The sequence below is a fragment of the Diadema antillarum genome, unplaced genomic scaffold (genome assembly GCF_040938485.1).
Source record: "Diadema antillarum isolate AM-2024a unplaced genomic scaffold, OU_Dant_1.0 scf00000129, whole genome shotgun sequence".
Lineage (NCBI taxonomy): Eukaryota > Metazoa > Echinodermata > Echinoidea > Diadematoida > Diadematidae > Diadema > Diadema antillarum.
The window spans coordinates 1,522,108-1,538,227 of NW_027271018.1; the positions used below are offsets into that span (position 1 = coordinate 1,522,108).

The following is a 16,120-nucleotide window of genomic DNA, read 5'->3' on the forward strand; positions in this document are numbered from 1 at the left end:
GTTTCATTGCATCTATTGAATTACATTACTTTCTTTTCTTCCAGAGAACATATTCTCATGACAAAAAAAAAACCAAAAACCAAAAACAAAAACAAAAACATATGACAGATGACCTGATCAAACTTGCATTTTTTCACAAGAACCAATTAGATAAATTCACACAAATTCAAGGATTCATGTACACTAAAGCACAGATATGAAAACAGTATAGAGCATGAACACTCAGTGCTATTCTACTGACAGAAAAAGAAATGCCATACTTGGTTAAATGGTATTGTTGGATTACAGGCCTTATGACAGTCTGGCATGACTATGACACAAATTGGTACACCTGTCACTGCACATAACATCAGGTATCGGCAGCTGGGTATCGGGGTCACTGAACTGTTACTTACAAGTAAGGGAGGCTGTGGTGCGGGTTCCCTCAATCTCCCCGCTAGCAATCTTTCTTGTCTCCAGGTTGTAGGTGTCCTGAAGACGGAGCAAGGCTGCGGTGGCGCCCTTCAGGTCGTCATGGCCAGGAGTGTGCTCACGCAGCCCGGTGATGTTCCTCAGATATGCTGTAGAAAAGCATTGGTTTATTTGGAAATTTAATTCCATTTGTTTCTATGGGGTTTTTTGCTCTTTTTTACTGTACAAATCAGCTAAATGTTTGGTACTGTATCCATGCCTTTACACAGATTGTGTGATGTGGCATGGTAGGCCTTTAATCCTTCTACGTCTGGATTATAATTAGATTCAATTTGTAAGTGCGGGAAACATCGTCCAATTATGGTTCAATACACGTACACAACTATCATGAAAACTAATCCATATCACAAAATTCACCAGGTGCATACATTGTACAGTATGATGCCCTTTTTAGAGCTTGTCAGATGAAAATGCAGATGCTTCCTTGCCTGGGACATTTAGGAATTAAAGCATTTTCCTTTGTTTTCATGGCAACCACTGGCAGCTAGGATCAATACAAACTCAACCCCAGCCACAGCAGGCTAGCAGCCTGTGTTGACCCGCACTGTGGGTGTCAGTCTATCTTCTCAATTAGACTGAACAGAGCTCTCTCCAGAATCAATGCTTCAATGCTCCAGCTAACTTACTATGAAAGGGGAAAAAATACCCAACCGCTATGACTGTACTAAACATGACAGGAAGACAGTAAGGACCGGCACAGACATGCACTTTGTGTAGAGACAGACACTCACCAGACTGTGGTCCATCATATTTGATCCAGTTCTCAACGTCCACCCACTCCCACAGGAAGCGTTTGACCAGCAGGAAGGCATTGACTGGATGGCCCAGGTAGTGCTCAATGTCGTCCGCCGCACCTCGGTGCATGCTCCTCAGTTTCTCTGCCTTGCTGTGAATTCATGAGCATGAAACACAAGCCACAACATTTGTGAACAGTGCTTGTAACATCTACCAAATACATGTACAATGTGTGATAGTTCACAGAGTAAATACAGATACGTGCAGTACATTTGATTAAAAAAAAGAGAAAAAAACATGTAACCTACAATGTACCAGTGTAGAGAGAGAGAGAGAGAGAGAGAGAGGGAGAGAAAGTGCATAAAGCTTTTCTATGTGATATATGCGACCTAGAAGTGCATGTAGTATGCCCTCATGAATACACTGTACATGTACATCTTTTAAGGCAATGTCATTTATTTCATATCACCAAAATTTTCATAAGATATAGTATTAACCCTTTCAGTGCTAGGACTCTGGACAGTGTGTACAACGCTATACAAGTCGGGTATGGGGTTTTCTGCGTCTGTCGGCACTCAAAGCACACAAGTAATGTGTCCCTTGTGACTTGGGGCGACTCCTCTCACCTACAGTAGACAAGTAATTAGACACATTTTGTTCATGTTCATTGAAGAAAGAGGCCTTCATTACTTGAAGAACATCAAAAGGAAAATTGAATTCCTCCAGTTAAACATACATGTATAAAGTGTAAAGGTTGATGGAACTTGGGATGCTGCTCTGAGGTTTCAGACACTACGAACATTCTGCATCCAAAGTTAGTGGGTGAAAATCTTATGAGTTTGACTGTACATCATAATTTTATTGTAGAGATCAGTGTAACAATTACAGCAACAGCTTTAATATCCATCACTACCACTATCAACTAAAAGCATCATCTAATTTGTTAACGCTGTAAGCATGTTTTCAATCATTTTACAGTATATGAATATGAAGTTGAGGGACTAATTAAGACTGTACACACTCACACACACACACACACATTTTATTGCTCTTCAGTGTACCAACATTTGCCAGTATGTACATTGTATACACAAGTTGTACATGTACAATATGACATACACGTATGTACACCAAAGGGAGGCTGTTGTCCACCTTAAAAGAATTTTTTTCTTTTTCTTTTTACATGGAGAGAGGTGTCTTTTGTACAATGTACATTGCAATGGCAAGGGAGGTACACATTGTATGAGTCACCTAAAGTCTTGAGACAAAGCTGCATGAGCTAATACTGTCACGTACCCAACTGTGCGACCACCGACAAACACATTTCCTTTCTGATTGTAATAAAGCATATGGCAGATGACTGTGATATTACAATGTACTTGGCAGCTTGTCAGAGCGTTTCTTTAAAGCTAAAACATATTTTTCGATGGATTAGTCAAATTTTCACAGCATTCCCATTGATGGTAACAAATTAATCGAAGCACTGTGCTGTCTGCAAAGAGAACACAGAAGTGCATTGTATAGTGTGTCTGTATCCGACTTCAATCTTTGGCCTTTCACCTTTCAACGTCTCCTCCCATGATCCAAACACGACCCCCTTTATTGGCATCTCTCTCCCAAGGAGATGTGGCATGGTTTCAATTATTCACTTGCCCTGCTGTCCCCAAAATGCCTAATGTATTTTTGTATCTAGACTACTGTACCCCATGCCAGAGTACATGTAGGCAACATGTGAACTCGACTGATGCCAAATATACCTTGTACATTATAATGTACAAAATGTACTGTATAACAATGTACAATTTGTACAAGGATGTTTATATCCCTTGAATTTCCATAGAATGACAAAATTGCAAGTTGCTTGAACACTACAATGTACAACCATTGTGGGCTTCTTTGCTCCTTTGAAGAATCCCGCATCATCTGTATGGACGATTCATGTACATGTGTATGATAGTGCATGTTCTCTCCAATGCCTTTCTTGAGCCAACTTGGATTGGTTCAGAAACAAGTTGAACATTTACCGGTATAGCACATGCTTGTAGGCCTATACTGCTTCTTCTGGTGAACATTTTTATTATTTTATAAACATTGACTGACTGAAAAGTTGTTTACACTAGTCCTATGTTTGGTCAGGCATTGCAGTTTCATTAACATACACAATGTACACAGGATCTATATGCAATTACACATTGTACAGCTAGAACTCTCTCGTTTTTAAACTGCAGATTCGAAGCACACACAAATCTCTTCATGAAATGGCTAGTGAGGTAAGATCTTTCTCCTACTTGCTCTATGGGCATTCTTATTCCTTTCACAAGCAAGTGCCTATTCATGCATACAATGCAATACTTATCATTCGCCCAATAGTTGAATTCTAGTTACTCTGGGCAAGCGGACAAGCAGGCAAATGACAAGAAGTAAACACGTATCAAGAGCTCTTGGATGAAGGGATACTTTGAAGAGTCAAAGGGGCAAACAAGATTTAGGTTAAAGGGAACGCAAACCCAAAGAGCAATGTGGATTGAGTAAAAGCATTAACATTAATAGAACACATCAGTGAAAGTTTGAGGAAAATTGGACAATCGATGCAGAAGTTATGAATTTTTAAAGTTTTGGTGCTGGAACCGCTGGATGAGGAGACTACTAGAGGTTATGACGTATGAGTGGACAACAATATAAAGAAAATATAAAAGGAATTCCACAAAAAAAAATCACTTCTATAGCAAAATAAAAGAGTACTTGACTAACCGCTTTCAGAAAACGGGGGAAATAAGTGCTACCCCTAACATATGTCAGTATCAAGTTGATGGAATGTGTAATTTTCATGAAAAATGAATTTCTATTGAATTCCCTTTAAATTTTCTTCATGTTGTAGTCCATAACCTCTAGTAGTCTCCTTACCCAGGAGTTCCAACACCAAAACTTTAAAAATTCATAACTTTTGCATCGATTGCCGATTTTCCTCAAACTTTCACTGATGTGTTCTACAACGTGTACTAATGTTACTGCTTTCACTAAATTCACATTGCTCTTTGGGTTTACGTTCCCTTTAAAGGGACACAGTCCTCACGAAATTTAAAAAAATATGTTGTTGTTGGTACCTCCAATGAACTACTTTCACCAAAAACAAACTTTAAAATCACCAAATAAGCTCGTACATTTTGGTTGAAAAAGTGTGACTCTGCATGGTGAATATGCTAATGAGCAAGTCTTGGCGGAGAGTCATACGTCGTCGATGCACAACTCTTCCCAGCCGTGTTCTGCTCGTTATCCGTACGCTCCCTAGTTTACCCGGATGCATGAAGACGTCGGTGGCTACTCCGACTCGTATTTGACATTGTTTCTACGTTGTGTGTGTGTGTGTGTGTGTGTGTGTGTGTGTTTGTGTGTGTGTATGTATTGTGTATTATATTCGCACGTGTGGACGGTACAACTAGATGATAGATCTACGGTAGATACGCGTACGCACCCCGTACGCGGTTTGCCCTTCGCACTTTTCCAGTCTCAAGCGCAGCTGCAGCCCTACCTGTCGCCGCTCATGCATGTTCTATATATAGTACGTACAGAGTGTACATATTTGTAGATAGAAACGATTCTACACAGGCCTGCTAGTACACTACAGGGGCGACCGCATTCAGCGTCGTCTGGTCAGGCTATCTTACATCAGTAGTTTTGCTCGAATCGTGCAGAAAATTTCCCAGGAAAATCCTTTTTTCCGTCCCAGACCAACAAAAGTATCGTGAAAGGTGAGCTGTGTGGCTGGGAAATATCGGTACAATGATGCCGAACATAAGAAACTTAGGGCCTACAAAATCTCGAAATCGTGTTGTGACCTACCTGTGCGTGGACAATTTGTGAAGCGATGTTTTTACGTGGACCGGCAGGCTGTGGCCCTCGGTTATAAACCGAGAAAACTCCTGAAACCAGATGCAATCCTGACCATTTGCTCACATGAGTTATAAAACAGAAATACCTCGAGCATCGACTTCGAAGAGAACCGAGGGAAAAAAGCGTAGAGAGGTAAGGAAAGTGGCTAGCTATGTTTAATTTACCGTGGGCCTGCAGCCGGGGTTGGACTGCGCATGCAGTACAGTGCCACTGAGCTAGCTGCTGCCAGTGCCGACTGGACATGCACGGCAAAGTGGAGCGAAATCATATCCCTACGACCCCCTGTGTTTACCCTTCCCGGCTCACGTCATATTTTTTTTTTTTCGAGGAAAGGCGATTATCTGACTACTTACAGAAATATTGAGATACAAACAATATTTTCTTTGAAGAATTCGACTCTCTCATGCACAGGTTATCTTCGGTTTGAATGCCAAAATCGACTGGACGGAGTCGATCGAGTGTACTGTGTATGTATACATTGGTATGGCAAGGATTTGCGCGCGAGAGTGGTTTCTACGCTAAGAAGTATGCAACACGGACGGAAGCTAGAAAACGACTGTGCCTATTTGATGTCAAGTTCATGGTATATTTGGTTTAAAAATACATATAAATTTATGTTTACAATATTAATTTTTCGTAAATTATATATATCTACGCTTGAAATATTTTGTTTGAAATTATAAAACCACAAACTTTCACATTATATGATGAAATTGCAACTAATCATTTGAACACTTAAATTGGTTTTAGAGGCACGGCTGTCAACTTGGTGAGTAGGGCATGCACTACGTAGCATCTTTTTGCCGGCTCTTTCACGATCGCTTGCAGGAATTATTTTTCAAAAATCGCGTACGGAGACAATTTTTGATGTCCAAGCGTATAAATTGGTGAAAGTTTATATTTTTTACTCTTCTTAATTATCAGTACAGTGAAAATCTCAGGACTGCTTCCCTTTAAATGATTTTACCTGTATCTGGACTTGTTTTTACAGATGTACATACAATGTATGTTTGCAAAACTACATGGTTTCAATAAACTGTTTGCTTTGCAAAATTAGTAATAAATTTACATTTGACAAGAGCATGAATTGATTTCTTTCAGACTTGTGTACAGTTATGCAGTATGTAATTGTCTACTAATAATACGTTTGTGTACCACAATTAAAATTAACATGAATATCTATTTGTCAAAACAGAAGTCATTACAGTAATATCACAAGATCATGTTCTGCTCTTAATATGGCATGCTGTAAGTAATCAACTCCCTATGTCATATTCCAAACTTGTCTAAAACGATACAGTATTGATTGATTTCTGTCATCAGTTGTTAAATCATTTGTAAGAGGATTTATCTGTAGAGTGATCTTCAAGGCCACTAAACATCCATTGTTTGGATGACAGAGTAATGAATGACGTCAATGACAGTTTGCCTGTGTAGACACATATCATATATACTTAATTTCAATGCATACACTACTGGTATTGTATTAATATGCACACATTTCGTACACCTGGCTGATTAAACGGTATCATACTTTATAAAATGGGTTCAAGAATGTAGCCAATAGGAAGCGCTGAAATGAGACACACCTCCTTCCTTTACTTCAGTACAATTGCACTGCCTGTAATCCTATGGTAGATTGCCGATCGTCTGTGCGCGCGGCGGCTCCTTTGATGAATTGCATGCATACGCGCTGTCAATCCTGTAAACAACTTCTAGTTCGGGCTGCCGGCCGGCCGGCCTGTCTTCCCTTGTGCATAACATGTGTGGCGTATGTATAGTACGTATACTCTACTATACGTACACTTTGTACAGTACAGTAGACCAAGCGTTATGGGACCGGACGTGTACATGGAGTCACTTTGAAGAGCAAATCCAACGATTTAGCAGGTTAATTCTCACGCCGTTTTCAGAGTATGTTGTCTAGTAGGCCTATATGAGGAGTCTATATCAAGTCTTTAAGGTAAAGGGTGCATATTCTATGTAAAATAAGTAAGTTTTCATGCGGGAACTTTAAGTGTCCGGAAACCCAACCCCCCATTATACTTATACTGTATGTGCGGGACTTCCGCGAGTGCGACGTGCGTAAATCTTTGGGACGAACATCTTCGGACGTCTTGACCCACAAAGGTACGTGAAAAACGCTGAAAATGATGTTAGTTTTCGAATTTTCGACCCATTTTATAAAACAAATGATGCACAGGATTATTTCGTGGCGTTAGTGGAGGCGTAGCTCACTCTCGGGTATTTACAATGTAGTGCAACATGCACTCGGCTTCGCCTCATGCATGTTTCACAATTGTAAATACCCTCGAGTGCACCACGCCTACACTAACACACTCTATCCTGTGCATCATTTGTATAGCAACACACTAACGGTACTGATGAACTTTTTTTTTTTAAGCCTGACCTTGCTGACAAGCAGAATAATTTTCCAAACTGAAAAAAAAAAAGTGAAGTGGTTATGCTGTGACCTTGGTGAGTGACAGTCCCACACCAAAGTTGTATTACTGTGTTGCCAGTGCTTCAATTTCATCACCTCTACATCACACAGCATGTACATACATGTCCTCAAATTGCGAGGATATTCATGGGAGTGAGAGACTGGCTTTGGCATGACAATGAAACATTGCACTCTGTTTATGATTTTTGACCCCCTGTACATTATTTATTTCACTGGAAGTGTGCATTTTTTACACTTCACTCAGAGGGTACCATTGCTTACTTACGAAAAAGAAAAGAAAATCACACTCAGCACTAAAGTTTTTGCTGACATAAGGATGTGGTTTTCTCTCTGTTGTAGCATCAAGTAACAGCACAGAATGACTAAAAACAGAACAAAACAAAACACACAGAAAAGCACAATTGTCTCTTCTTGCTCTGAAGGACCTGCATGCTCATCATAATTACCGGTATAGCATATAAGGGTTAACATCACCCTCCCTGCAAATTTTAGGTTTTACAGAATCTCAACAAAACTACGTCTACTGCCATATTAGAAGTATACATGTAAATTGTAGTCACACATGTGATGAGTTCATTTAAAGTTTTATTTTTCTTTCTGCAAGAATTAAGAAGAGGAGAAAGAAAGAGAGAGAGAGAGATAGTACAGACACAGTGCAATCTGTCTGGGCCATATACAATTGTACATTGTATGATATGCCAGAAACTTTTGGACAAAGAAAAAAAAGACAACAAATAAGTAGAACCAAATCACATCACAATAGAATGAAAAATTAAAAATGATGCTCAAAGTAAAAACAATACCAACATGACTATGTATTGTGACATATTCCGAAGAAATTTTGGCTGTGATAAAAATTGTGTTAATACTTTTAATATCAAATACACGATGAGTGTAGCTTTCTATGGTGAGTTCAATTACATACAATGAAAATCAACCATGGAAATCAACCATGCTACTGTATTTGCAGTAGAAAGCATATCAAACATTAAAGGACAGGTTCACCTTCATAGACATGTGGGTTGAGTGAATGCAGCAATATTAGCAGAACACAGTGAGAGTTTGAGGAAAATCGGACAATCCGTTCAAAAGATATTAATTTTTGAAGTTTCTGCTCACAAAAGGCTGGATGAGAAGACTAATATAGCTTGTGATGTCACTTGACATGTGTACAACGATTATAAAGAAAGAATAAAGAAAATTCAACATATTTTCACTTTTCTCGCATAACAAAAGAACACTTGACTTCTCTCTTTCAGAAGGCAGTAGGAATAATATTAGCCTTAACATATGTCAGTAACAAGTCGAAGAAATGTGCGCTTTATTCAAAAAGTGAAGTTTTGTGAAATTCTCTTATTATTTTTGTTATATCGTTGTATGCATATGACATCATACACTATAGTAGTCTTCTCATCCAGCAGTGACTGCGCAGATACACTGTACTTTAAAAATTTAGTACTTTTGAATGGATTGTCCAATTTTCCTCAAACTTTCACTGATGTGTTCTACTAATATTGTTGCATTCACTCAATATACATGTACATGTATAAAGGTGGACTTGTCCTTTAAGACACATTCATGGCAATTCATTTTGTATCACTCCTCATGTCAATTTTGGCTAACATGCAATCTTCAAACAAAGAATAGGAAGAAAACGTCGTACAACACAGTATAAATTAAAGACAAAGCTACCAAATGATGCTTTAAATGTCAACTTTTCACAAAGCCCCAACAGCCCGAAACGCAAGAAAAAGGTCAGGTTTGTCAATAAAAAAAAAAAAGCTGCACACATGGTAGGCATTTTGAAAACCTTACAATGCATTGTGTTCCAACTGCTTTCTGTTAATACAGCAAAAGGGCATGAACTCTGCTATTTACACATCTTGATCTGCCATCAAAAAGTCATTTTCATAGTCCATATAATTAGCAGCCAAGTTCTAGTGTGATCTTGGCTGGATTTACCCATGATCTGCAGAGCCTTCTAAAGTGATACAGCCAAGGAGAGTGCATTCTCAGCAAGGAAATGATCCAAACGGCATTTCCTGCCCACTCACACATCAGGTAGCGATTAGAAGCCAAAGTCAGTCAAAGCCACCAGTGATCTCATGACTTACATTCAGTGATCAAGAAGTGAACTTGGCTGATGATTGGTGCTAATGAATGAGATGAAATTTGAGGGGTGCTCATCTTGTTGCAGATATAACTAGAGAAGCACTCTGAGAGCGCAGACCTCCGCCAAGCATGCAGCTCATTTTCACCACTGATCTTGTTCTTCCATAGAGATATATCAGTGATTTCCACCCATACGTACTTATAGCATTGTGTGCTGAAAGTCGCCCGATTTCATAACCAATATAGAAGCCTTTGTTACGTCATAAACCCACAGCTGCAAGGCGCGCCTCGCCCTAGCAGAAACTAGAGCACGCACTTTAGTGCACGCATGGAAACCTCAAATACGCGCAGCCTGAACTCCCAAGTTCATTGACCCTACCTGCCAAAATATCAAAAATCCTTCATAAATTCCCCAAAAATTCTCGGATCACTACCAAAAGTTAATCGTTTGTTACTTGTGTCATTCTAAACCTTTCCTGCAAGTTTCATCCAAATCTGTTAACTACTTTTTGAGTTATTTTGCACACGGACAAACTAACTAACTAACTAACTAAGTAACGAACAAACAAACCAACGGTAACGAAAACATAACCTCCTCCCTTGGCGGAGGTACCTATACTGTATGTCCCATATCTCAAAGTGTACCAAGATTCTTTTGTTCCATCATCCAAATGTACCTTGTCGTAAAGTAAACAAGGTAATTTACTCTGACTAGAGAAGCACTCTGAGAGCGCAGACCTCTGCCAAGCATGCAGCTCATTTCCATCACTGATCTTGTTCTTCCATATAATATCACTGATTTCCACCCATACGTACTATAGCATGCTGAAAGTGTTTATAATACTAGTAGTGTGCTGAAAGTCTCCCGATTTCCCAATATAGAAGCCTTTGTTACGTCATAAACCCTCGCTCAGCTGCACAGCACGCCTCACCCCAGCAGAAACTAGAGCACACACTTTAGTGCGCGCATGCAAACCTCAAATACGCGCAGCCTGAACTCCCAAGTTCACTGACCCTCCCTGCCAAAATATCAAAAATCCTTCATAAATTCCCCAAAAATTCTCGGATCACTACCAAAAGTTAATTGTTTGTTACTTGTGTCATTCTCAACCTTCCCTGCAAGTTTCATCCCAATCCGTTGTCTACTTTTTGAGTTATTTTGCGCACAGACAACCGAACGAACGAACGAACAAACGAACAAATGAACAAACAAACCAACGGTAACGAAAACATAACCTCCTCCCTTGACCGAGGTAATAATGACTGTGCTGGGTCATTGTGAAAATGTGTAAATTTTAATGCAACTGTATGTATACAACCACTTCATTTTTTGAGAAGGGTGAACAAGTTGGTATCCTTGGTCTGAGTGGGTGCATGTATTGTACAATTGTACATGATACACAAAATGTGACAGAATACTTCTGTTACTACAGCAAATTGTACGAGGATAATGTTTTCAGAGCTGTCTCTTGACAAAATGTCATACAAGTAATAAATGAGTCGCAAACACTGATTCACACCAACATTCAACAAGCTTCCTGACTGATAAAGTGAAAAGCTGTGCTTAAGACTATAAAAACATGTAAAGTGCGTGCGTCAATCTCCCCTCCCCTCATTCTGGCAAAAGTTTTCTCACCTTTTCACCATCGCCAAGCGCTCTTCCTCCTGCTTAATGTACTCGTCGAGGGCTCCTAGCATGTTGTCCTCTGTGTAGATCACGTTCTCCAAGTCAACCAGGGCTGTAAACACCTCACATTGGGCGACAGAGAGGCCCATGCACAAAAGAGCTAGAATTCTCCACATGGCGGCGCAAATATGTCAAGTGTTCTTTTCTCAAGGATTGACGGTACCTATTACAGAAAAGGAAATAATTTGATGCCTGTCATGTTGAAATAAAAATTAAGATTTTGAGGGCCACTGATTAAATTTGGCTATGAATAAAGGGCTGGATGCACACACTCCTTTTTTTCTCTATACAATGTAATCTAATGAAGTGATAACAAATCTTGCAATATATGTTGAATTTTTAGAAAAAAAAAAGGTATAAATGTTGAAGAAGACGAAACAAAATACATGAAGAGTTGAGGGACTGGTTGACTGTTAACAGCATGTTTTGTGTGCCCATACCTGCTCTTAACCCATTGAGGATGGACCGATTTTGCTACAACACGCATTTCCCATGTAGACACTTGCCCGAGTATACTCAGGACTCGTCCTCAATGGGTTAAGTTTGGAACCAAGGATAAGATTTCCCATGTATCAACAATGTTTGAATGAGAAATGAGATTGATCTATAAATTGAACAGTCAAATATATACTTACTGACATGTACAACTATAGCCAACACACCAGGTCCTACAGCTAAAACATACAAATTGTATGCACAGCTGTCATTTCCTTTATGTTGCTACTGTACATTCCTTTACATTGTTATCTTCAACTGAACATTCAAAGAACCATATCACAAAAATATATAAACAAGTGGAGATCACTGTCAGAAATGTTACTTCTGACATGAACCAAAATGCCTAGGGCTTTTTACACTTGCAAATTTTTGCTTAGTCCCGTACCAATGGCGGGGCTAAGGGGGGCCTTAGCCCCACCGTTGGTACCGGACTTTCCTCAGCCCACTTTCTGTTTAAACACGTGTTTTTGCCAAAGTGGGCTAGCCCCACCGATAGTCTTGTATTATCTGGCCCTGCAAAATAGCAGGGTTAGCACCGCAATTGCGGTGCTAACCCCGCATTGGCGGTGCCAAGCAAGTGAGTGTAAACAGAACGAAAAAATAATCCGAAGCTAAGTGACAGAGACGAAGTCCGACCCCCACTGACCAATCAGAAACGAGATAATCAAGTGCTGCCGGTGCGTGCGTGTATGTGTACAGTGCACAGCGTAATCATGAATATTCATGTGGTTTGGAAAGTACCGGACTAAGAAATACGAGTTTAAAAAGGTCAATTTTCTCCTTAGCCCCGGACAAGAGCTTAGTACGGGACTAACGATAGTCCTGGGTCAGAGAAAGTACGGGGTTAAAGGACAAGTTCACCTTCATAGACATGTGGGTTGAGTAAATGCAGCAATATTAGTAGAACACATCAGTGAGAGTTTCAGCGAAATCGGACAATCCGTTAAAAAGTTAAGAATTTTTGAAGTTTCTGCTCAGTCACAGCTGGATGAAAAGACTACTATAGCTTGTGATATCACATGAGTACAACGATATAAAGAAAGAATAAAGAAAATTTAACATATTTCCATTTTTCTCACATAACAAAAGAACACTCGACTTCTCTCTTTCAGAAGGCAGGGGGAATAATATTACCCTTAACATACGTCAGTAGCAAGTCAAAGAAATGTGCACTTTTTTCAAAAAACTCGTTTTGTGAAATTCTCTCTTTATTTTCCTTATATAGTTGTACGCATGTGACATCATACACTGTAGTAGTCTTCTCTTCCAGCAGTGACTGCGCAGATACTTAGAATATTCATAACTTTTGAACAGATTGTCCAATTTTCCTCAAACTTTCACTGATGTGTTCTACTAATATTGCTGCATTCTCTCAATCCTTATGTATATGAAGGTGGACTTGTCCTTTAAGAAACACAAGTGTAAAAAGGGCTTTTCATGCCTTTTGTTTGTGACCACTTTCTAAGCGTTCGGTATACAATGTAGGGTGTAAAAAGTAAAATTGCTCCTAAATTTGATGCCTTTATGTACATGTACATGTATACTAGTACTTCCTAGATACATACAGCTGTACACAATGCATAATGTTGTAAAAACTGTATCCACAAGACCATGTCATACTAAATAGAGTTACTCTGTCTGTTTGCAGTTTGTACATGTCCCTGAATATAAACTACCTGCTCGCTGATAAAACCTCACATTGGGAGAAAATGGTGGCCCAAAAAGTAAATATGAGACAGGAAAGCGACGAGATTGTAGGTGAGGAGGCCATGCTCTGTTCACAGATGGCCATAAATTTCAGGCTGCTGATCTTTTTGCCCCTTTGCAGTAGTAAATCACTAGAGCATGCCAATTGTCAATATTATAGCACAGTCTCTGACTATAAGTAAATTGTTTGAGAGCACCTGTGTGTTTTCAAGTAGAAAAAAAAAAGCAAGTAAAATTCATGTGTGCTATATCACTGGTAAAATGAGCATTGCTATAATTTGTGATTTCATTCCCTTTTCTTCCTTTCTTACTTTTCAACTGCCAGCAAATTACTCTCATGAGAACCTGTAAAATTTCAATTTGGCCTTTAGTTTGTGCATAAATCTCAGAACATCCCATCCAACAGAAAGTTTGGCTACATGTAGCCTGACCAGACGCTGTTACGCTATGCGAAGACAGCCTGTCGCGACGTACCATGTACAGCGACTGGGCTGTGTATAGTTAGGCTACATGTACACTACATGTAGGTTATGACTTATAAATCTCTCACTTGAATCATTGAAAAATGCTTTCATAAATGTTGCATTCTCAATGCTATAAAATGGAATTTTACAAATAGACATCTAGCTTACACACAAACAGGATTTACAAAGTCTGTTTTTACTCCAATCATGTCCCCTACAGCAATGTACATTGCTTGTGTACATGCTTTTGATACAAGTTGATTTCTGCAACATCCTTTTGGCAAAAGATATGTACTTGAATGTATTGGCTTTATATTTTTTGATGCATTAGATATGCATGTATCCAGTATGCAAATCAATATGCAGCAGTAGGGCCTAACTATTAAAGACACTTGTTTTATATGTACAATGTAAGCAAAATTAAGTTATAAGATGAAGGACTAATTAGATTTCAACATCCACATGACGTTTCATTAATCAGGAGTTAAAATGAATAAATTAGAACTTCTGAAAGTATGATTGGTGAATGTTAGAAATCTTCGGAAAAAAACTTTCAAAAATGTACTCAAATCCTTAACATGTATGGGACACTATATTCTGGGAAAATGCATAATTTGCATTTAATTAGTGATCTTGTCTTGCCAATTGCAAATTATACTAGAGCATACAGTGTATGATGAGTCAGGTCCATAAAGGAACTTCAACTGGGTCAAAAACAAATTCGACTGATTTTAAAATACATGAATATTCTTTATCTGTCCGGTCCCATAAATAAGATTTGTTTTTGGTTAGTGCAAATGAAGGCAATTTTCGTGCATAAAATTACATAATTTAATATTTTCTTTGTTGGCAATATATTCTTTGACTTAAAATCAGAAAAAAAAAAATGATATCAAGCAAGATGAATTTTGACCTGAGCATCTGAAGGGGACATTAACTTGGAGTTGCCCTGTACCGTACAAGTATTTGCTCATCATGAGAACTAACTACACACAGCCCTGTCGCTGTACACAGGTGCTGGCCCACGGGGACGCTGTGCTTCACACGGCGTCTGGTCTGGCTACATGAGAACCAGCATGCCATACATTGTAGCAAGGCCTCATTCATGTACAATGTTATCTTGGATCAAAAATTTACCCTCTGGTAATTGATTGAAAGAGCTTTACGTGATTATAGGTATTTTCAGCTATTTCAGAAAGTTGACACTCCATAAAGTACTATATGAAAAATGACGTCACTTCTATGACGACATTTTGCAAATAGTATACTATTTGCAAAATGATGACATAAAGCAATTCTGAAATTGTGCACAGCTTCGCGCCATCACTCTGAGAACAATTTCTAGCAAAACAATTGTGACGCAATTTTGACATTGCGCACTGCTCGTACTGTCACTCTGTGAAATGTATCAATTTCTAACAAAACAACTGTGACGTCATAAAAACAACTCTGACATTGCGCATTGCATCGCGCTTGTCAATGTAACATTTTTAACAAACATCACAAAGCAATTCTGACATCATGCACAGCCATGCTTCTTATGGTATGGTCAATATAGGATCCTTTCACAACATTGCATCCACCATACATGCATATACAACATCTCACTTTTCATTCCCCCCCCCCCCCATTTCCCCTTCTGTTTTTAATTTTTTATCCAAAATATAAAACAAATATACTTTGCCTAATTTTGAGTTTCTTGTTCAAACTATAGGCCTTGGTGCCTCAAAAAGAACTATTCACTTCGGGGCTGCACCCCTCAGTGAATAGTTCTTTTGGCCGTTCTTTTGGAGTCACCTCTGCCCATAGTTTTAACCAGAAACTCTCAAGGCAAAGTATATTTGTATACTATCTCTGTCACCTGACCTGTGCTACTGTAGTATGTAGATGGACCCCTAACGAGTTTCAACCCTAGTAAATAAAAGTTCTTGTTTCATGTTCCCAGCACGCTTCAAGCTTCATAAAGACCACGAGCTAGTGACCTAATTTGAGGCCTACGTGTGACCCTCTTCCGTGGCAATGGCCAAAAAAATTCCCTGAAGTCCAACACAGCAGCATAATTCTCAGTACATGTGTGATAGGAGAGCCCTC

General features: G+C 39.1%; 1 protein-coding gene across 3 annotated transcripts in view; it reads right to left on the reverse strand.

The window, feature by feature from the left end:
- The window catches only part of LOC139720591 (prolyl 4-hydroxylase subunit alpha-1-like), a 41,998-nt gene that overhangs the window by 25,187 nt on the left and 691 nt on the right, over positions 1-16,120 (reverse strand). For all 3 annotated transcript variants that reach the window (XM_071631942.1, XM_071631943.1, XM_071631944.1), the window contains exons 2-4: positions 11,310-11,523; positions 1,203-1,357; positions 396-560 (exon numbers count right to left, since the gene is read on the reverse strand). In XM_071631942.1, coding sequence (XP_071488043.1) covers positions 396-560; positions 1,203-1,357; positions 11,310-11,476 — 487 coding nt within the window. In that variant the 5' untranslated portion in view covers positions 11,477-11,523. The remainder of the gene's footprint in view (positions 1-395; positions 561-1,202; positions 1,358-11,309; positions 11,524-16,120) is intronic.